Source organism: Caretta caretta, chromosome 8 (genome assembly GCF_965140235.1).
Source record: "Caretta caretta isolate rCarCar2 chromosome 8, rCarCar1.hap1, whole genome shotgun sequence".
Lineage (NCBI taxonomy): Eukaryota > Metazoa > Chordata > Testudines > Cheloniidae > Caretta > Caretta caretta.
Genome location: NC_134213.1, coordinates 7,549,472 through 7,567,408, shown reverse-complemented (window position 1 = coordinate 7,567,408; position 17,937 = coordinate 7,549,472). Strand labels below are relative to the sequence as shown.

General features: G+C 49.4%; 1 protein-coding gene across 1 annotated transcript in view; it reads right to left on the bottom strand.

Annotated features, from left to right (window-relative positions):
• The window catches only part of FLT4 (fms related receptor tyrosine kinase 4), a 102,681-nt gene that overhangs the window by 32,142 nt on the left and 52,602 nt on the right, over positions 1-17,937 (bottom strand). The window contains exons 4-10 of the mRNA XM_048860009.2: positions 16,783-16,895; positions 15,716-15,878; positions 14,599-14,738; positions 13,179-13,350; positions 12,122-12,239; positions 11,038-11,192; positions 9,619-9,781 (exon numbers count right to left, since the gene is read on the bottom strand). Coding sequence (XP_048715966.1) covers positions 9,619-9,781; positions 11,038-11,192; positions 12,122-12,239; positions 13,179-13,350; positions 14,599-14,738; positions 15,716-15,878; positions 16,783-16,895 — 1,024 coding nt within the window. The remainder of the gene's footprint in view (positions 1-9,618; positions 9,782-11,037; positions 11,193-12,121; positions 12,240-13,178; positions 13,351-14,598; positions 14,739-15,715; positions 15,879-16,782; positions 16,896-17,937) is intronic.

Here is a 17,937-nt window from a genome sequence, read left to right as displayed (position 1 = left end):
GTTCCTTCTCTACTGCGAATCATTACTAAAGGATCCGAAGCAGGGGGGAAGGAGGGCAAGTAGCAGAATACAGAAGAGAACCACACTTCTAGCAGAATTGTAACTATTATACAAGGTCAGTAACCTCTCTTTCTTCTTCGAGAGCAGGGCCCTATGTGTACTGCACTGTGGGTGACTAACAATCAGTACTTACTGAGGAGGAGGGCGCAAGGACCTACGCGGTATCGATGACTGAAGAACCATTGATCCAAAGGGTGCATCAGCTGCAGAGACTCACGCTGGGGCCTAATGTCTTGTGAAGCTTTGGCTAGAGCTCCATGTTGCCGCTTGTCAGATGTCAACAAGCACTGCTGACCAGGCCGTTAAAAGTCCAGCCAGTGGTGCAGCAGGGCTAAGGCAGGCTCCCTGCCTATCCTGGGTCCGCGCAGCTCCCAGAAGCTGCCAGCATTTCCCTCCAGTTCCTAGGCAAGGGCGCAGCCACATGGGCTCCGCATGCTGCCCCTGCCCTGAGCGCTGGCTCCTTAGCTCACATTGGTCGGGAACTGCAGCAAAGGGGAGCTGCGGGGGTGGCGCCTACAGACGGGGGCAGCATGCAGAGCTGCCTGGTCGCGCCTCCACCTAGGAGCTAGAGGTAAGCGCCGCACGGAACCCACACCCTGAACCCCCACCTGCACTCCAACCCTCTGCCCCAGCTCTGAGCCTCCTCCCAAACCCAAACTCCCTCCCAGAGCCCAACTGCACCCCAACCCCTTGCCCCAGCCCTGAGCCCCCTCCTGCACACCAAACCCCTCATCCCCAGCCCCACCCAGGAGCCCGCACCCCCAACCCAGAGCCCATTCTCCCTCCCACACACTATCCCCCTGCTGCAGCCTGGAGCCCCCCCACACCCCAAACTCCTCATTTTTGGCCCCACCCCAGGGCCCACACCCCCAGCCAGAGCCCTCATCCCCTCCTGCACCCCAACCCCCTGCCCAGCCTGGTGAAAATGAGCGACTGTGAAGGAGAGTGAGCAACGGACGGAAGGGTGATGGAGTGAGAAGGGGGCAGGGCCTTGGAGAAGGGGGTGTGGCTTCTGGAAGGGGCGAGGCAAGGGTGTTCGGTTTTCTGCAATCAGAAAGTTGGCAACCCTACATCCACTTGGACAATCTCTGAGAAGAGATTACTTGTCTCTTCACTCATTCTGCTAATGAAATGATCAGGCTATGCAACATCCTAAACTTTCCTGACTTTGTCCTTTGTGAGTAAAATGCTACCACCCAGTGCACATCCAGGGAATGGAGTCTGCGCTCCTTGTTAGCAATGTGTGGCTTCAGAAAAAAAGACAGGTGGGTATATTGTCTGGTTTAGGTGAAAGGCCGAGATTACTTTGGGGGTTAATTTTGCGTGTAGTCTCAACAAAACCTTAGCCTGATAGATAATTGTGTAATGTGGATCAGCCATAAGGCTCCTAATTTTCCAACCCTTCTAGCCAAAGTGACGGCCACTAGAAAGAGGACCATTGATCATTAGCAACCATGGTTCAAATGGTGATTTAGTTACCACCAAGAGGACCAAGTGAAAATCCCGTGTGGGAGCAGGTTTAGTTACTAGAGGGAAGGTTCTAACTAAACCCTTTAGAAAACGTTCAGTCACCGGATGGGTGAAAATTGAGTGGGTGTCAACTGGGGAATGGCAGGTGCTAGCTGCTGCCAAGCACACTTGCAGGAAACTAAGGGACAGACCTGAGAACTTCAGGGTGAGCAGATAGTCTAGAACAGTCTAGAACAGTCTAGAATGTCTGGTTCTTCTGGGTACAGCAGGTGCTGTTGAACCCAAATAGAAAAATCTCTTCCACTCAGCTAAGTCGCATTTTCTGGTGGATTCCTTCCTACTATACTTAAGGATGTACTTGAACTACTACAGAACATGTCTGCTCTAGATTCAACACCCATCCAAATAGCAAGCCTTGAAGAGGAGGGACTCTGGATTGGGATGTCTGATCTCATGCTTGTCCTGCATCAAGAGGTCTGGGAAAGACTGCATACTGATGGGTGGATGGATGACTGCTGGAGAAGTTTGGGGGAACTAAAACTTTCTGGGCCATCTGGGTGTGATCAGTGATCACTGCCCCATCCTGCTGAATTTTTCTGAAGACTCAAGGCCAAGAAGAATGGATGGAAAGGTGTTCCCGATGAGGCCTTCCCATGAGATTAGAAGGGCATCTGCTTTGGAGTCCTGACTTGGAGCAATATATCGTGCATTTCATGTTATCTCATGATGCAAACAGATCCCAAGATGGGAAGCCCCATCTGAATATAGTCTTTACCACTGAGTTGTATAGCTCCCATTCATGGTCAATCGACACGTGGCTGCTGAGGCTGTCTGCTAATGTATTGTGTATTCCCAGAAGGTGTATTACTAATAGAGTGATCTGGTGATGAATACACTACTTCCACAGGTTGACTGCCTCTATCTACAGAGGGAAAGATCTCACTTCCCTTTGCTCGTTGATGCAGAACACTGTTGTCATGTTGTCTAGCACCACCTGAAGATGTTGGGATTGTATGAGCGATAAGAATTGTTTGCAGGCCTCTCGGCCAGCTCTCAATTCCAGGAGGCTTCCATTCAACTTGGCCTCTCGAGCAGTCCATGTTCCTTTTGCTGCATTTGTCCAGATGGGTGTCCCACCCCAGGAGAGCAGCACCTGCAATCAACCTCTTCCGGGGTGGGAAATTTCAATCTGCAGATAAAGACACTGACTTGCCGGAGGTCGAAGATGAGTCTCCATCCTGCCTTTTTCTTGGGGATGAGGAAACATTTGGAATAAAATCCTTTCTCCTGATGTTGAGATGGTAGTGGCTCTATGGCTCCCTTCTGGAGTAGAGAGTCTATGTCCTGAATAAGAATCTTGTGGGAGTGGTCCCTGAAAAAGAATTCCATTCAGTTTTTCTCCCAGGTGGTGGGAGATTCTGGCCACGCCCAGTTATTTCCACTGGGTGGCTTATACACAGGACCCAGTTTCTTATTTCTTGCAAGGGGAAACCTTCCCTTTGCAGGCTTTCTTAAGTCCCTTCTGCTCGGGGATCAAAACGAAAGTTAAATGTCCCAGCGCGCCCAAGAATAACTGCTTCCCAGAGCCAAGACAAAGGAGGAAAGGCCAACAACAGTACCTTCTTATTTTGGGGCCATCTGTGTAGCGGTTTTTGAGGAGCCCTTTTGGCTGGGCTGCTGAATTGAGCTAGCCCCTGCAGGCCTAACCCGGGAGTTCACTTCACTCTCTATTAGGGTTGGGGTGGAGATCTCCTGGATGGGGGGGGTCTCCCTGGGGCTTCAGGAATCAGTCAAGCTGTTTCCTGCTCAGGATGATCTCTCCACCCCACAGCTGACTGCAGTGTCCTCCTTTTTAAAGGCCTCCTCCCTACTAAAAATGATTGACATGGCTAGAGAGGAGGAGTGAGCCCTACACACAGGGCCTCTCTGGTGCCTTCCTCATCATTATGGGATCTATACACCTTGTCACAGTCCCTGAAAAGAGATGAGGAAGGTTTTTTTGGGGGGGGTGGGAGGGGACTCAATGGTGTAGCCAAAATGGATGATGTAGAGAACCATTTGTCTGCTATCATTCACCAAGTCTGGGAAAATTGGGCTAGGTGGCCACCAAATTTGATGTCTGGGTCGGTAGGAGATGAGTTGGTTTGCAGCTCTCAAGGTCTCATCAAAAGTATCCCTTAGTGGGAGGTTGTGGTTGGAAGGAGGAACATTGTGTTTAGTTCTCTGCATCCTTCGCTGCTTCTGTGGTGGTTCATATCTGCGTTGGTAGTAGAAGGCTTGTGGCAGTGATTTAGGCTTGTAAGGCTGTCTATCATACTTGCTTTTCAGTGCTGACCTATGTATATAACTGGGGAAAGAAGAGTTGCCCTTGAGTCTTTCAAGACTCATTAGTCTTTTCGGTAAATAAGTTATACCCATAACAGGGTGAATCCTCCACAGTGGATTGAACTTCCCTGGGGAAACCTGAGGAGAACAGTCAGGATTTGTGACACATAATGATAGCAGTCGCCATTGACCTTGAGGCTGTGTCAGCTAAGTCAATAGCAGCCTGCTGAGATGTTCTAGCCACCAATTTACCCTCCTCAATAAGGGCCTGAAATTGTGCCCTATTCTCTTGAGGAAGCTTGTCTCTGAATTCAGAAATCTTTGAAGCGTTAGAAAAGTCATACTGTCCTGTGACAACAAGGCCTGGTTTGGAACTGCAGGCTGGTGGATGCAAACTCCTTCCCTCTGAGGCAGTCCAAACGTCTGGCCTCTTTCCCTGAGGGATGCTGTTTCCTGCTCTTTTCAGTGACAGCCTGAACCACCAAAAGAGGTTGGGGCAGGAGGAGTGAACTAAAACTCTGCTCCCTTGGCTGTACTTCTTGTCTGCCCTGTTAGGAGGAGTGCACGTACTGCTGCTGGAATATGCCACACGACTTTGGCAGACTCTAGGATGGATTCATTAACAAGGAGCACTACTTTGTTAGGTCCCACGGTCCGTAAATATATCTGCAGCCTGTGAGGTAGCCTCTGGATTTCCTCCAGAGGAATCTGGAGAGAGTCCATAACTCTCCTCAACAGATCTTGATACTGTGGTCATCTGGTAGACATGATGGGGCCATGGCAACTGCCTCATCAGGAGATGATGATGGTACTCCCATTGGGCCCAGCAGTACTGCTGGATCCAGCTCTTCCTCCTCCTCTCCATGGGTTCCTGAGGGAGCTCTGGTTGATCTCTGGAGGGGAAGGGATGGTGTGATTCATGGGGAGACCACACAGATTCAGAATATTGCATTTATGAGTCTCATGGTCCCCAGTACAGCCAGTGAGAGGGATCCAACATAGGTTGAGGAGGTCCCCAAGGCATAGGGTATCATGATCAGGGTGTGGGGGCACCCTATCTTATAAGGTCGTGGCAGGGCCCAGCAGATTCTGGATCCTCTATCTGGGCTCACTTCTCTCACTGGAGGTGATGTCAGTTCTTCCCCCATGTCAGAGTCCCCCGAAGAGGAAAATGTGGGCTTCTCCAATGGTGGTGCTATAGAATCATAGAATCATAGAATATCAGGGTTGGAAGGGACCCCAGAAGGTCATCTAGTCCAACCCCCTGCTCAAAGCAGGACCAATTCCCAGTTAAATCATCCCAGCCAGGGCTTTGTCAAGCCTGACCTTAAAAACCTCTAAGGAAGGAGATTCTACCACCTCCCTAGGTAACGCATTCCAGTGTTTCACCACCCTCTTAGTGAAAAAGTTTTTCCTAATATCCAATCTAAACCTCCCCCACTGCAACTTGAGACCATTACTCCTCGTTCTGTCATCTGCTACCATTGAGAACAGTCTAGAGCCATCCTCTTTGGAACCCCCTTTCAGGTAGTTGAAAGCAGCTATCAAATCCCCCCTCATTCTTCTCTTCTGCAGGCTAAACAATCCCAGCTCCCTCAGCCTCTCCTCATAACTCATGTGTTCCAGTCCCCTAATCATTTTTGTTGCCCTTCGCTGGACTCTCTCCAATTTATCCACATCCTTCTTGAAGTGTGGGGCCCAAAACTGGACACAGTACTCCAGATGAGGCCTCACCAATGTCGAATAGAGGGGAACGATCACGTCCCTCGATCTGCTCGCTATGCCCCTACTTATACATCCCAAAATGCCATTGGCCTTCTTGGCAACAAGGGCACACTGCTGACTCATATCCAGCTTCTCGTCCACTGTATAGGTACCATTGATATGGAAATACCTCGACTGTTAGAAGGAATCAGGGATTGACCTGTCTTGTAGAGTTCGTGGAGAGATGGTGTCAGAATCTCCCTTGTAAGGACTGGGTCTGATAGGAGGGAAGATTCTGGATCTGGAAGGGTTATGATATCATGCGAAGTAGTGCACCTATCACCAGTCATCGGGGTGTGAAGACTCTTCTCTCTGTGCATCTTTAGAGCTGGCATAGAACAGCCCTTGGAAGCCAGCATTTCCTTACATGAGCGTGTCCATATCATCGGTGCATGGGGTTTGTGATGCTGCCAGACCAGATGCCAGGTCATGCCAAGGGCCAGGGCCTCAGTGAACACTGATAAATGCACAGCTGGAAACCAGTCTGGTTTATCTGTGGGTTAGTACAGTTAAAATGGATATTAGCCGAATAAGAATGTGTTTAGACTTTATGGAATGATACTGCTTATAATCTCTGTATCCCTTGGGAAAGTTATATTGCAGGTTTACACTGTAATCCTCTGTAATTGTGTAACTCACCGAACAAGAAAAAGAAGCATTAATTAAGGCAGTGGTTCCCAAATTTGTTCCGCTGCTTGTGCAGGGAAAGCCCCTGGCGGGCCGGGCCAGTTTGTTTACCTGCCGCGTCCGCAGGTTCAGCTGATCGCGGCTCCCAGTGGCTGCAGTTCGCTGCTCCAGGCCACTGGGAGCTGCTGGAAGGGGCACGGGCCAAGGGACATACTGGCCGCCGTTTCCAGCAGCTCCCATTGGCCTGGAGCAGCAAACTGCGGGCACTGGGAGCCAGGATCGGCCGAACTTGCGGACGAGGCAGGTAAACAAACTGGCCCAGCCCTCCAGGGGCTTTCCCTGCACAAGTGGCGGAACAAGTTTGGGAACCACTGAATCAAGGTAAAGTGCTTGTTTTGCACACAAGATGGCCCATTGACGGCAAATGAGGCATTGTGTAACAAAGGACAGAGACCTTGTTGATTGCATTCCTAACTCTCTTCAGGAAGGGGAAACATGAACTCATCCCATCAGCTTGGAATCTGGGGAATAAAAAGTCCCTGACAAGGAGAAACTTGGTTTCTTTATGCTGTCTAGACTCTGAGGGTCAAAGATTCCTAAACATAAGCAAGAGATTCCCATACTGCTTGGCATGGGACAGCCCTAAAGGATGCATAGAGCTGCTTATTATAGATGCTTATATTACTTTCATAAATTGAAGACTGTAACTCATTTGTGTGTGTGTTTTTCCTGTTTTAACCTTTTAAATAATTCTCTTATTTCATAGATTCATAGAATCTTATTTCTTTTCTTACTTAATAAATGTTTAGTTAGTTTATTACAGGATTGGCTACCGGTGTTGTCTTTGGTTTGAGATCCGAGTACAAATGACCTGGGGTAAGTGACCGGTACTTTGGAACTGGGAGTACCTGAATATTGGTGTGATTTTTGGTGTAAAGTGATCACTTATCACATAGTCCAGCTTGCCTGGCTGGCAAAATAGCCTGGAATGGCCAAAGGGACTGGCTGTGACTCCTGGGTAAGACTGTCACAATGCTTTAGGAGTTCACACTTGATACTGGGTTGGTGAAACCTAATGATAGAACGCACAGCTACTTGGAGATTTCTGCCCTGCTTCTTGACAGTTTGTCCTGAGGCTGGCACACATTCTCGCCAGCCACTCCACACGGCATGACAGGTTCTTAGTGTTTGCCCTCGGCAGGTACTGCTGATTGTCCTGGCCTTGGCTCATGTCTCTCCTTGCTTGGCACCAGTGGTCCCACTCCTGTCAATGGCGGTGGTGTGGAGGGAACTCTTATTCTTCATATCATGACTCCTATAGGCCCTTGAGCCTCCTGGAGCCGGGCATGAAGAATCATCCAACTTATAAGGCATTGGCGATACAGGGGTGGGGGATTTCTCTGTAGGCTTTTGAGGGGGCTCCCTGTCCTGGTGGTGAGCCTAAGAAGAGGAGCCTTTGGCTCTGTCTTTGCTCACCTCTCCCTCAGAAGCGGTACTGCCAGGTGGAGTGCTCCTCAACACCGCTGCCTGCTCTACAGGTGGCTCTGCTTGGCCTGGCTCATACTGGCATCTCCTAGCACACTCCAAGAGATGTTTCCTAAATCTGAACTCCGGCACTTGCCGGGGTTGGCTGGGAAAGGAGCAGCAGATACGGCACTTAGTTTCTCTGAGGCAGCGTAGGCACCTCTGACATTGGTTGTCGCTGACCGGGCAGGACTGGGGGTAGAACATACAGTTCTTGAAGCCTGGAATCCCAGGCTTAATTTGTGTCCTGTATTGGCGAGGGGGGTGGGCGGGGGCCGCAGATAATCCTGAATTCTAACTAACTAAACTAACCCTAAAACAAAAACCTAACTAACAACATTTATACTTTACAATATTTACAGATTTGATGTCGGCGGGTTAGCTCCCTCAACACGGGAGGGTTATGTCTCAGACCATGCAGCGGGAGAAAGGAACTGGAGAGGCGGTCCGGAGCACAAGGAGAGGAAGAGTGCAGGCGGAGACTAACAGACGTTACTAGCAAAAATCTTCCTGTCTCAGGCACATGAGTACCTCACAATGGAAGACACATTGGGACCAGCAAGCCAAGAAGAATAATGAAATTCTCCTGCTCCTCCTAGCAACATGAGATGAACACATCCAGCAATGCAGCATCAGGCTCACTAGGTGCGGATAGGACTGAGGTCACCTAAGCAACAGGTGTTTCCTCAGTCAGAGCCCTGTCCTTCCATCCCTTCCAGTACCCAGAGCTCTGCAGTAAGGATCCAGGGACATTTTGGGCTGCCCTTCCTAGCCCTCGCAGAGACAGCTGCTTTCTGACTCCTCTTTAGGATGTTTCTTTTACCAGTCCAGAGGTTAACCACTTAGATACCAAACAAACACCACAGATTTCTGACCTTCACCTTTCTAATAGGAGACAAGCAGGAAGCCAGATCTGATTCTAGATTCTGCATAGGTCATTGGTCACTGATGCTCGTCACCTGTAAGATGCTGGGTTGGTGTTTGCCCCCCAGGGTAGGAATGAGGCAAGAGAAAGCCCTTTGGTTTCCGAGTACTTTGTATTTCGCTGGCCGACTGCAAAAGCAGCATGGTCTAGTGGATTTCACCAGACATTGGCTCTGCCATGGGCTTATGGTGTGGCCTTGAGTGAGTCATTTGGACTCTCTGACTCAGTTTCCCCATCTGTAAAATGGGGATAGTAATACTTACCTGCCTGACAGGGGTAATGTGAGGATCAGTTAAGGTTTGTAAAGTGTTAGGTCTTATTATGGCAAATGTCTTGGAGTGTTGACAGGTTCATGACCTCACTGGAGGCATTGGAAGTCCTAGGGGATGAGGAGCCAGGAGAAAGTTGCCCAGGCTCTGTGTTAGAGGCTGTCAGGGATTAGACATATGACACATCAGGAATGCTCCAAAAGTCTGTTTCAGGTGGGCTCAGCATCTCTTCCTCCATATCCCATGTGAATGAACAGGCTGAGGCAGCTCCATATCCATCGGATACTGCAGTTTTCACCTCAGTGTGTCACAGGCAAATCCTGGACTGGAGCTTTGTGCCCAGCAGATGGTGAAACTGAGCCACAGGGAGATGAAGTGATGTAACCAAAATCACTGAGTGACTTAGTTGCGAATAGAACCCTGACTCCCTATGTAAACCGACAGACAACACTGCCTTCCCCCAACCAATGAATCACACCCAACACGCGCCACGCACCACTCACATCCGCAGCCAAGTGGCATAGCTTAGTTTTGAGGGGCTACTGGCTCCGTGTTTTCTGAATATGCCCAAGGCCTTCTCTGGAGTGATATGACTGGGATCTTGGCACCTGGTGCTAGGAAGCCAGGGCCAAGATGGTGAGGAAGAGCACTTACAGGCTACGTCGTGAGAACATCCGGCAAGGCCTCCACGGCCTCCACTGCCACTGGATCACTTCTGGTGCTGGGATGCCATAGACTGTGCAGGTGAGGGCCTGGTGGCTCCTACGGGAATAGATGCTCGGGGAAGAGGCTTCCTTCTCGTGGATGTGCGGAGGAACTGAAATCAGCAGAATGACAAAATTTGTAATCTGGCATCAGCACTGCAGTTCCTTTTGCTGAGTCGCCACGCCAGACAGAACATCGTTCCTGTTCGGGGTCATGAAAAGACAGGTCACCAGAACGCCCTGGGTTTCAGGGCAACTGGGTCTAGAGGCAGTGACCTGCTGGGAGGCTCCAGGTGGGCGATGAATTAAAGCAACACTCTTTAATCCGTGGAGCTCTTGGGCCCAATGTAGAGGTGCTGTGCAAGCAGGTAAGTTATACTTAGCAACATTTAAAGCGAATTCTTCCTCTACAAGACTTCACTGATGTGACTGTCCAATCGCTGCATGTATCAAAGCAGCTCCTAGCAGTACTGCACACCCAGTCCATTCCTGCCAGAGCCTCGTAAGTCGCAGTTACAGTGGATGCCAAAACTACTTTAATTAGGGTTAGACCATCCCTTCCCCTCACACCCCAGAATGCCACGCTCTGCCGCGTTATTTCCACATTGCAGGGATGCACGAGGGATCAAATTCATCCCTGTTGTAACTCCACTGAGGTCCATGGAATTGCATCGGGGTGAATCTGGCACAAGTACCTAGGGGAACATAGATATAAACCCCAGGTATCATGTTTCTATTCTGCCCTGGCACAAAGTCCTAGTCGGAATCATTGTCACTCACCATCCTCCATCAGCTCTTCCTACAGGAGCTTTTCTAAACCAGATCAGGGAGACAGCTGCAAAGCCCAGCACATCAGCGTCAGAATTTAGAAGTGCATGAAGACAAGAAGGATTGCTCATGGAAAAGAGGTCGCCTTCATTTTCTATATTTGTCCATGTTCAGTGACAGAGAAATCTCTGATGATACTAATATCTAGCTCTTATCTAGCACTTTTCGTCAGGAGATCTCAAAGCACTTTAGAGAGGAGATCAGCATTTTAGAGATGGAGGAACTGAGTCACAGAGAGGGGAAATGACTTTCCCAAGGTCCCCCAGCAGCGGCAGAGACGGAAATAAACCCCAGATCTCCTGAGTTCCCCTCCAGTGCTCTGTCCACTAGATCACGTTGAAAAGGCCACGTGAAATTATCTATCTACGATTGATGGAATGGGGAAAGAAGAATAGTGACATCCTCCAGTGAATTAAATACAACGGGCTAATGATTTCAGGGGAGTTACTCCAGGAATGAGTTTGGCCTACTGCGTCTAAGAACACCACGAAGGTCTCTTGGCCAGTTGCCTCCTGCCATTTTCTGCCTTATCCTTACTTACCATTGACTATTAACTGGAGGCTAATGCGCTCCTCCAGCCCAGCCAGCCTGTTCCACAGAACTAAGGTGTAAGTCCCGGAGTTCTGTTCTGACACGTCTTTGATCTGCATCGAATAGGGAGATTGCTTGTTGGGAATTAACTTGCCGTCCTTGTACCTGCAGGGAAATAGAGAGCAAATGCATATACAGAGAGGTACAGTCCTACTGAAATATAGCCAGAGGCCTGCAGGCGCTAATGCTGGGAGCCATCTGGCAGCAAAATGTGCTCAGAGGGCTTCGGTCACTAATGCTGGAAGCCCTTTTAGAGGGGACTTACCAGGTTTCCGAAGAAAACAAGTTGGGGCAGCTCGCTGTCCTAAAGGTAAGAATGCTCCAGGTCAGGATGGGTGTAAAATACCACCCCTGGTGTGAGTGGAGAATTCTGGTTGTTAGCATTTTACACCATCTTGGCACTGGTGCAATTGGTGACAAGTGGAGAATCAGGCCCGTGGCCTTTCTCTTCCAGGCTGCAGCAGCGACCCCAGCTGGCTGGTCAGGAGAGAAGCAGCACCAACGGAGCTCCCAAGGGAGTTCAGTTCGGCCCCTTTGCTCACTGCAGACCCGAATCTTTGCTGTCTACGTGCCAGGTTCCAGGACCTAACCTACTGTCCCCTCTCCCGCCGCCCCACTCCCAACCCCAGGAAGGGCTCTGTCCTGTTGTGTGCAGCAAGGAGCGCTAGGCAGCCGTGTGGGTGCGGGTGCGGTGGGAGGAGAAAAGCGAATGATAAGAGAGCAGAATGTGGCCAAAACCAGAAGACTGAGTGTGAGGACCAATTAGGGAGGTTTTCTTCCTTGGCTGGCTGCCAGCTGCCTGGAAAAGAGCTAAGGGAGATCTTTTCCATCAATATAAATTGCTGGGCTCCTCAGGCCAGCCGTATTAGCCAGCTCCTTCTGCTGCAGAGTGGCTTAGAGACATCTCCCCTCCTGCAAGGAATTTCTGCAAGACCCTGGTTAATCCCAACCCCCCTCCCACCCCGTCCTTAGTCCCTCCTCTGTGAATGATGGGCATGAAGGCTGGGGGACACAGGCTAAGAAAGGTGGGTTACCACTGGAACTCTGGCGGGGGATAGGCGACAACCTTCACTGGCAGTTTCACGACTTCATCTCCTGCTGTGGCTTCTATCACTGGGCCCTTCTTCCACTCCACGTTGATGAAGGGCTTCTCTGTAAAAGCAGGGCCACGAAGACAGGTGTCAAGACAAAAAGTGTGGGGGGGGAGCAGAAAGAGACCTGTCAAGCTGCCGTGCTGTCACAGTGACAGAGATGTCACTTGCCCAGCAACACGAGAAGGGGGTTGCACTTTTTGAGACATTCACAATACTGTACCCAGCTCTTCTTTCACACTTTTCATCAACAGATCTCAAAGCATGTTACAAAGAAGGTTAGTATCATTATCCTCATTTTACAGAGGGGGCAACAAACAGTGATAGAGAGGTGAAGTGACCTGCCCAAGGCACCCAGCAGGCTAATAGAAAGCCAGGAATAGAACCCAGGTAGTCTGAGTTCCACGCCAATGCTCTAGCCGCTACCCTGCCCTGCCTCTTCAATAAAGTGATGTGACTGTGCACCTCCAAGTGCGTTTGTACAAGTGTATGCTTGTCCGTGCACGTGTGTGGCTGCACGTACACATCTCTGCAGCGAGCACTCGGACGGGGGTGAGTACACCCCCATGATCACATGGGCACTGGGTGGTGATGTGCAGGCGCATATGAGAAATTGTAATTTATTGCCACAGGATGTCTCAGCTCAAATGAGTGTTTGCCTTGCAGTGAGGCTCATGCTAGTTCACACCCAGCTGTCCAGTGTGATGACAGGGGTACAGAGTGGTTGAATGACTTGCTGTGTGGGGGTGAAGGGAGGGTCACATACGCTGAGTCCGTAGCTCAGCCGGTACTGGAATCCAAGGGTCCCGGGGCCACGGGGATCCTCTAACCTGTAAATCGCATGTGACAGGCAATGCTTCAAAGATAGCTCTCCGGTGTGTTAGTGAACAAAACGCCTCCTGATAACTTTTAGAATTCTCTTCTCCTTGGCTATCTGTTTTTGGTCTCTCTGCCCACTGCCCCACCCCTGGTGTCTTGACAAAGCAGAAGCCTATTGTACCATGCACAATGACATCGGTGCTCTCCTCGAATGTCTGCTCCCCATTGCTGGCCATGCACACATATTTCCCCAGGTCCTGCTGGCTCACGTTTTGGATGATCAGGATACTGGAGAGCTCAGTGTGGGTCTGCTGGGAGCGTCTCTCGGGCAGCTCAGTGACAGCCCGGTGCATCTGCCAAGAAGAGGTGAAAGGGGGTTAAAAGATAAGTCAAGGGAACAGACACAGTTTGGATGGGTTACATGCGAGGCTCCTCACCGCCAGGAGCATTCAGTCTTCCTCAGTTACTTCTTCCCGAGTCACTGTTTAAAAGATGGGCAGTGCCAAGAACTGCTTCAGCCCTTTAAGCCATGATAGGCCTGGCAAAGAGCCATTCCTGTGGGCCTAGGAATACACATCATAGTCTTGTAACAGGTCCTTTGTTATCACAGGCCCCACTCCAATCTGTGGGCCAGTAGCCTGGGGCAGACCGTAATCAGTCTGCAGAGCCCCCTCACTACAGAAATGTCTTGAAGCCCACAAGATGATATCACCCTCGAATAACATTCTGCAGAGAGAAATCTGGTCTGTGGCTATTCTCCCTGAAAACCTGCTCCTCTGTAGTTAAAGTTACCACAAGCTAGCAGTGAGCTGCCAGAATTGGTAAGCATCTCAACAGACAAGAGGGTCTCACACTCCCTGTCCTCCTGCCTTCCATATTTAACCTCCATGTAAATATTCAACTGGATGTCAAACTGACAAACAGCGAAGTTGCTTTAATGCAATAGGCTTGTTAAAGCAAAAACTCAAGAGGAATACAGTGTGGTGCCTTTAAAGAGAACACCCGCTAAAAGAATCAGTTTCTATCATGAGGGAAAATGTGCTCGATCAGAGGCTGGATTTTGCTCTCAGTTACAGACTGGAAACCTGGTGTAACTCCATTTAAGTCAGGGATGTTACTCTGGCTTTGCACCCATGGAAATGAGATGAGCGTTTGGTCTGACAACTGCTAACGCAATAAACATGTTGAAAGGGATTGTTATTTTTTGGGGTGGGAGAGAGGGAGGAAAGGTTCTTTTGTTAACTGGCTTCTGCTGTAGTGGCAAAATGGGAAAGTTGGAGGATAGCAACCTAGTCACACCATCAAAATGGGATGCCCTGCCTCAGCCAATGACGTCACAGCACAATTGGTATTGAACTCTCACAGTCAGCTGTGAAGGAGGAGTTTACTGACTGGCAAACCCCTTCCCAGCTCACAAATTGAGACCACACATCCTGCATATTGGCCACGGATTTCTTTAACCCAGCACAGAAAGAGTAACTGAATTGCTTAGAGAGGGATGTCTGAGCAGACATCCTTTAGAAACAGCCAGCACAGATTGTTCCCTAAGGAAAGGGGTTTGTGGGGGGAGCAGCTGAGGGACAGGGGAAAGTTACATGTACCTGTTTTCCAGGATAATCCCATTGGAAGTTTACTCCAGCGTTAAACTCAGCACACACTGTGCAGTTGAGGACCAGCTTTTCTCCCACTAGTAGCTCCATGGCCTTCTTAGGAAACAACTGGATGTCATACAGCTCATTCCCTGATATAAAGAAGGTGAGAAAAATGCATCTCTAAGCTAAAGAAATGCCATTAACTCTTTGACACTGGGATCTGGAACGCTCAGTACAATGCGCACCGGCTCCCTGGGGGCTTGCAATTCAGCCAAACCCGTCATCCCTTCACCTCCCTGCCCCTGGGTTTCGCTTCATTCTGTGGACATCCGCACCTGATGGGGGCAGTGGTGGGTAAAGCAGCAACACCAAAACGAAGGACAAAGCGCTACCTGGTCACTGACTGTTACCAATGCAGACAGTTGTAAGGGGATCATAGAGTGCATGCTACAGCATGTTATATCCCAGCATGGAGTGCTGCATATACACAGCACAGCTTGAATACTATAAATCCAACATAATGTCATATAGCACAGACGGCTGGGCAAGGCTCGTGCCATCACACTCTGCCACGACTCACCTCTCGAACACAGGATTTGAGAACTGCAGCGCCATTAAAACTGCCCCATTTGCACCTAACCGAATCTCTAAGGGTCAGATTCTGATACCCTTCAATTCAGTAATACCTTACTCCACGACTAGTCCCACTGAATCCAATGGGACAGCTTGAAGAGTAATGGGCCACTCAGCGTGAATAAAGGCATCGGGATCTGGCCCCTTAAGTGGTCATTGAAAAGATGCCTTCCCAAATTAGAAAAGGAGCCATTTAGATAGCATGAGGGATTCCTCACTTTTCTAAACGTCAGTGATTCCAGAGTGGGTGGTATGTTTTGGGCCACCAAGAATTAATTAGCAATGAAATGTTCCCAAACAGACTCTGAAACCCACCCACACTAAAACAAATGGGAAAGTTCACCACTCTGCTAAGAACTTATCACCGTCTGCCCATTTGCACCAGTACATCCCATCATTTCTTTCTCCAAGTTACTGAGAGGAGAAAACTAGTTTTATTTTTCTACTGAGAGCTGAAATTCTAGAGTGACCTGCTGCCCTGCTCCAGCCTCACCTGTGACGTGTACAATGAAATAATTGGACCTGAAGAGTTTCTTGTCAATGATGGTTTCGCACTGAACAAACAAGGAGTCCCTGATCAGGTGGGTGGGAACCAGCATCCCCTTCTTGTTGTCCCAGAGAACCCTTCTCCCGTCTGGGTAGATAATGGAGCTGGGCTGCAAAAAGCAACATTTTGAAAACTGTCTGCAGAAGTACACGGTGGCAGCATTCCCTCACCAACCCCCCCTTCTTCCAAGGCTAACACATTCCATTTTTGTTGGCTGGGCAGAATAAATGCAGCATCACGCCACACTGGACTCCTGCCCTATCTTCCCCCCAACTCTTTGTCCTATAGGAATCCCAGCACCCTCTGCTGCTTGGGAAGTGACCATAAAAGACCCTGTATCCATACAGTTAAGCTCACAGTCTGCAGAATGGGACTGGAACTTCCAGGAATGGAAACAGATAGTGATAACTAAGGAAATTGCTGCTGATTCCCCAAACATAAGCCCAAATGGGATGAATGCTGACCTCGTGTGGGGTCCTTCCCGGGCAAGGGAAAGGCCCCTGGCCCCCAAAGTGTCCCAGGAGGCCTTTGCACAATAGTAACACTCATCCTGGAAGGATGTATTAGCATTGTAAAAAAGTCACAAAGCAAGCTGATAATAGAGTTGTTTTTAATCAGCAGTCCCCGCAAGTACAGGCGCCTGTCCCTTGGGAACACTGACCACCAAGGGTATATGAAGATCCAGGAGCTAAAGGTAGCAGAGACAACAATGAACAAGTATGGATGCTATTGGGAAATGCTACAAAACAAAGATTTTACAACTTCAGTGAAGGGGAGCAGATCTAGCAACAAACCCACAGGCCACGTGGCAGGGAATGGCCAAAGCAGCTGGTCAGCAGAGCTTGGGCCAACACATAAAATGAGGAAGCCAGCGGCTTGCATGTTCCATGGAAAACCCACCCTGTGCATTTCCCAGCTCCTTCAATATCTATTCTGCTCCTTCTCAGCCAATTAAAATGCATAATAAAGAAGATATTGTCTATACCGGAGCCACATCCAGGCAGGTCTCTTACCAAGAACAGGGTGATGTTAAGATCTGGGATGGATACCAAGCAGGGCACCCAGGTGTTCTCTTTCTTGTTGATGAGGAGTGTTTCGGGTCTGTTGATAAATGGTTGCTCGAAATCTGAGAGAGAGAAGTGAAGAAAAGAAAGAATAAACAGAGGCAGGAGAAGAACAGAAGGGGGAGAAACAAGAAAAAGGTGAATTTTAGGCATTTGTTAACCCAGCAAAAGCTTGCCAGAGATAGCTCTGCTGAGCCTGACACCCTGACTATTCAGGGGCTGGAAAGTTTAAAAGACTCTTTGTAACTGAGACTCGGGTGACTTGCCATTGAACAACCTTTCAGCATCCAGCAGACACCCAGCGAGCAATCAAAGGCAAAGAAAAGTGACTTGGTAGAGGCAACGAAAGGAATCTCTGAGATTCAGGCCTGGCCTGCAATTCATCTTCTGATATCATCATGAGCCTCCTTGTTATAGGAGACCCCACCCTTCATCCAGTCAGTCAGGGTTGTCCATTTGTTGGGTGTCCCCTCTCAGCCCAATTGCCATGGCAGTTGAGTGTTTTTTTGTTTTTGTTTTTAATTTTTGTAAATTTAGGAAGTTAACCCCCCCCACACACAACCCCCAGCTCTCTACAGGTCTCTCTTTTTGGGCCCTCGGTTCAACTCTACCTCAGGGGACTTTGTGAAACAGGCTCTTCATCTCTTCAGTTCAGTCCCTGGCCGGCTGTTCCCCTAATACCTAAATGGCTCTGTGTCACTGGGCACAACTAGCCAGGATGTGCAGGCCTGAAGTAAAGGCAGCCAGCACGACCTTCTGGCCCGAGGAGGAGGTGATCTGCAGCCCAATGGCATGCAGATGTCATCCTGTGGAGATCCCGCCTGGTAGATAAACAAATGAGCTGAGATTTCCAGGGCTTCCACCCAACCTCCTCTCAACTTTCACAAGCACAAATATTGACAGGAAGAGCAAAAACACCAAGTACACAGAATTAATGTTTGAAGCTGTTTAATAAATGCAGATTCTTAAGCTAGGCATGTCAGAGCCACACAGGATCCTAGTGAGGGCCTCCAAAGGAACATCCAACAAACAAGCACCCCATGGAGGGGCTGCTTTCCCTGTTCTGCTCAACGTACTGCCTGGATCACATGAGAGAAGGTCCAA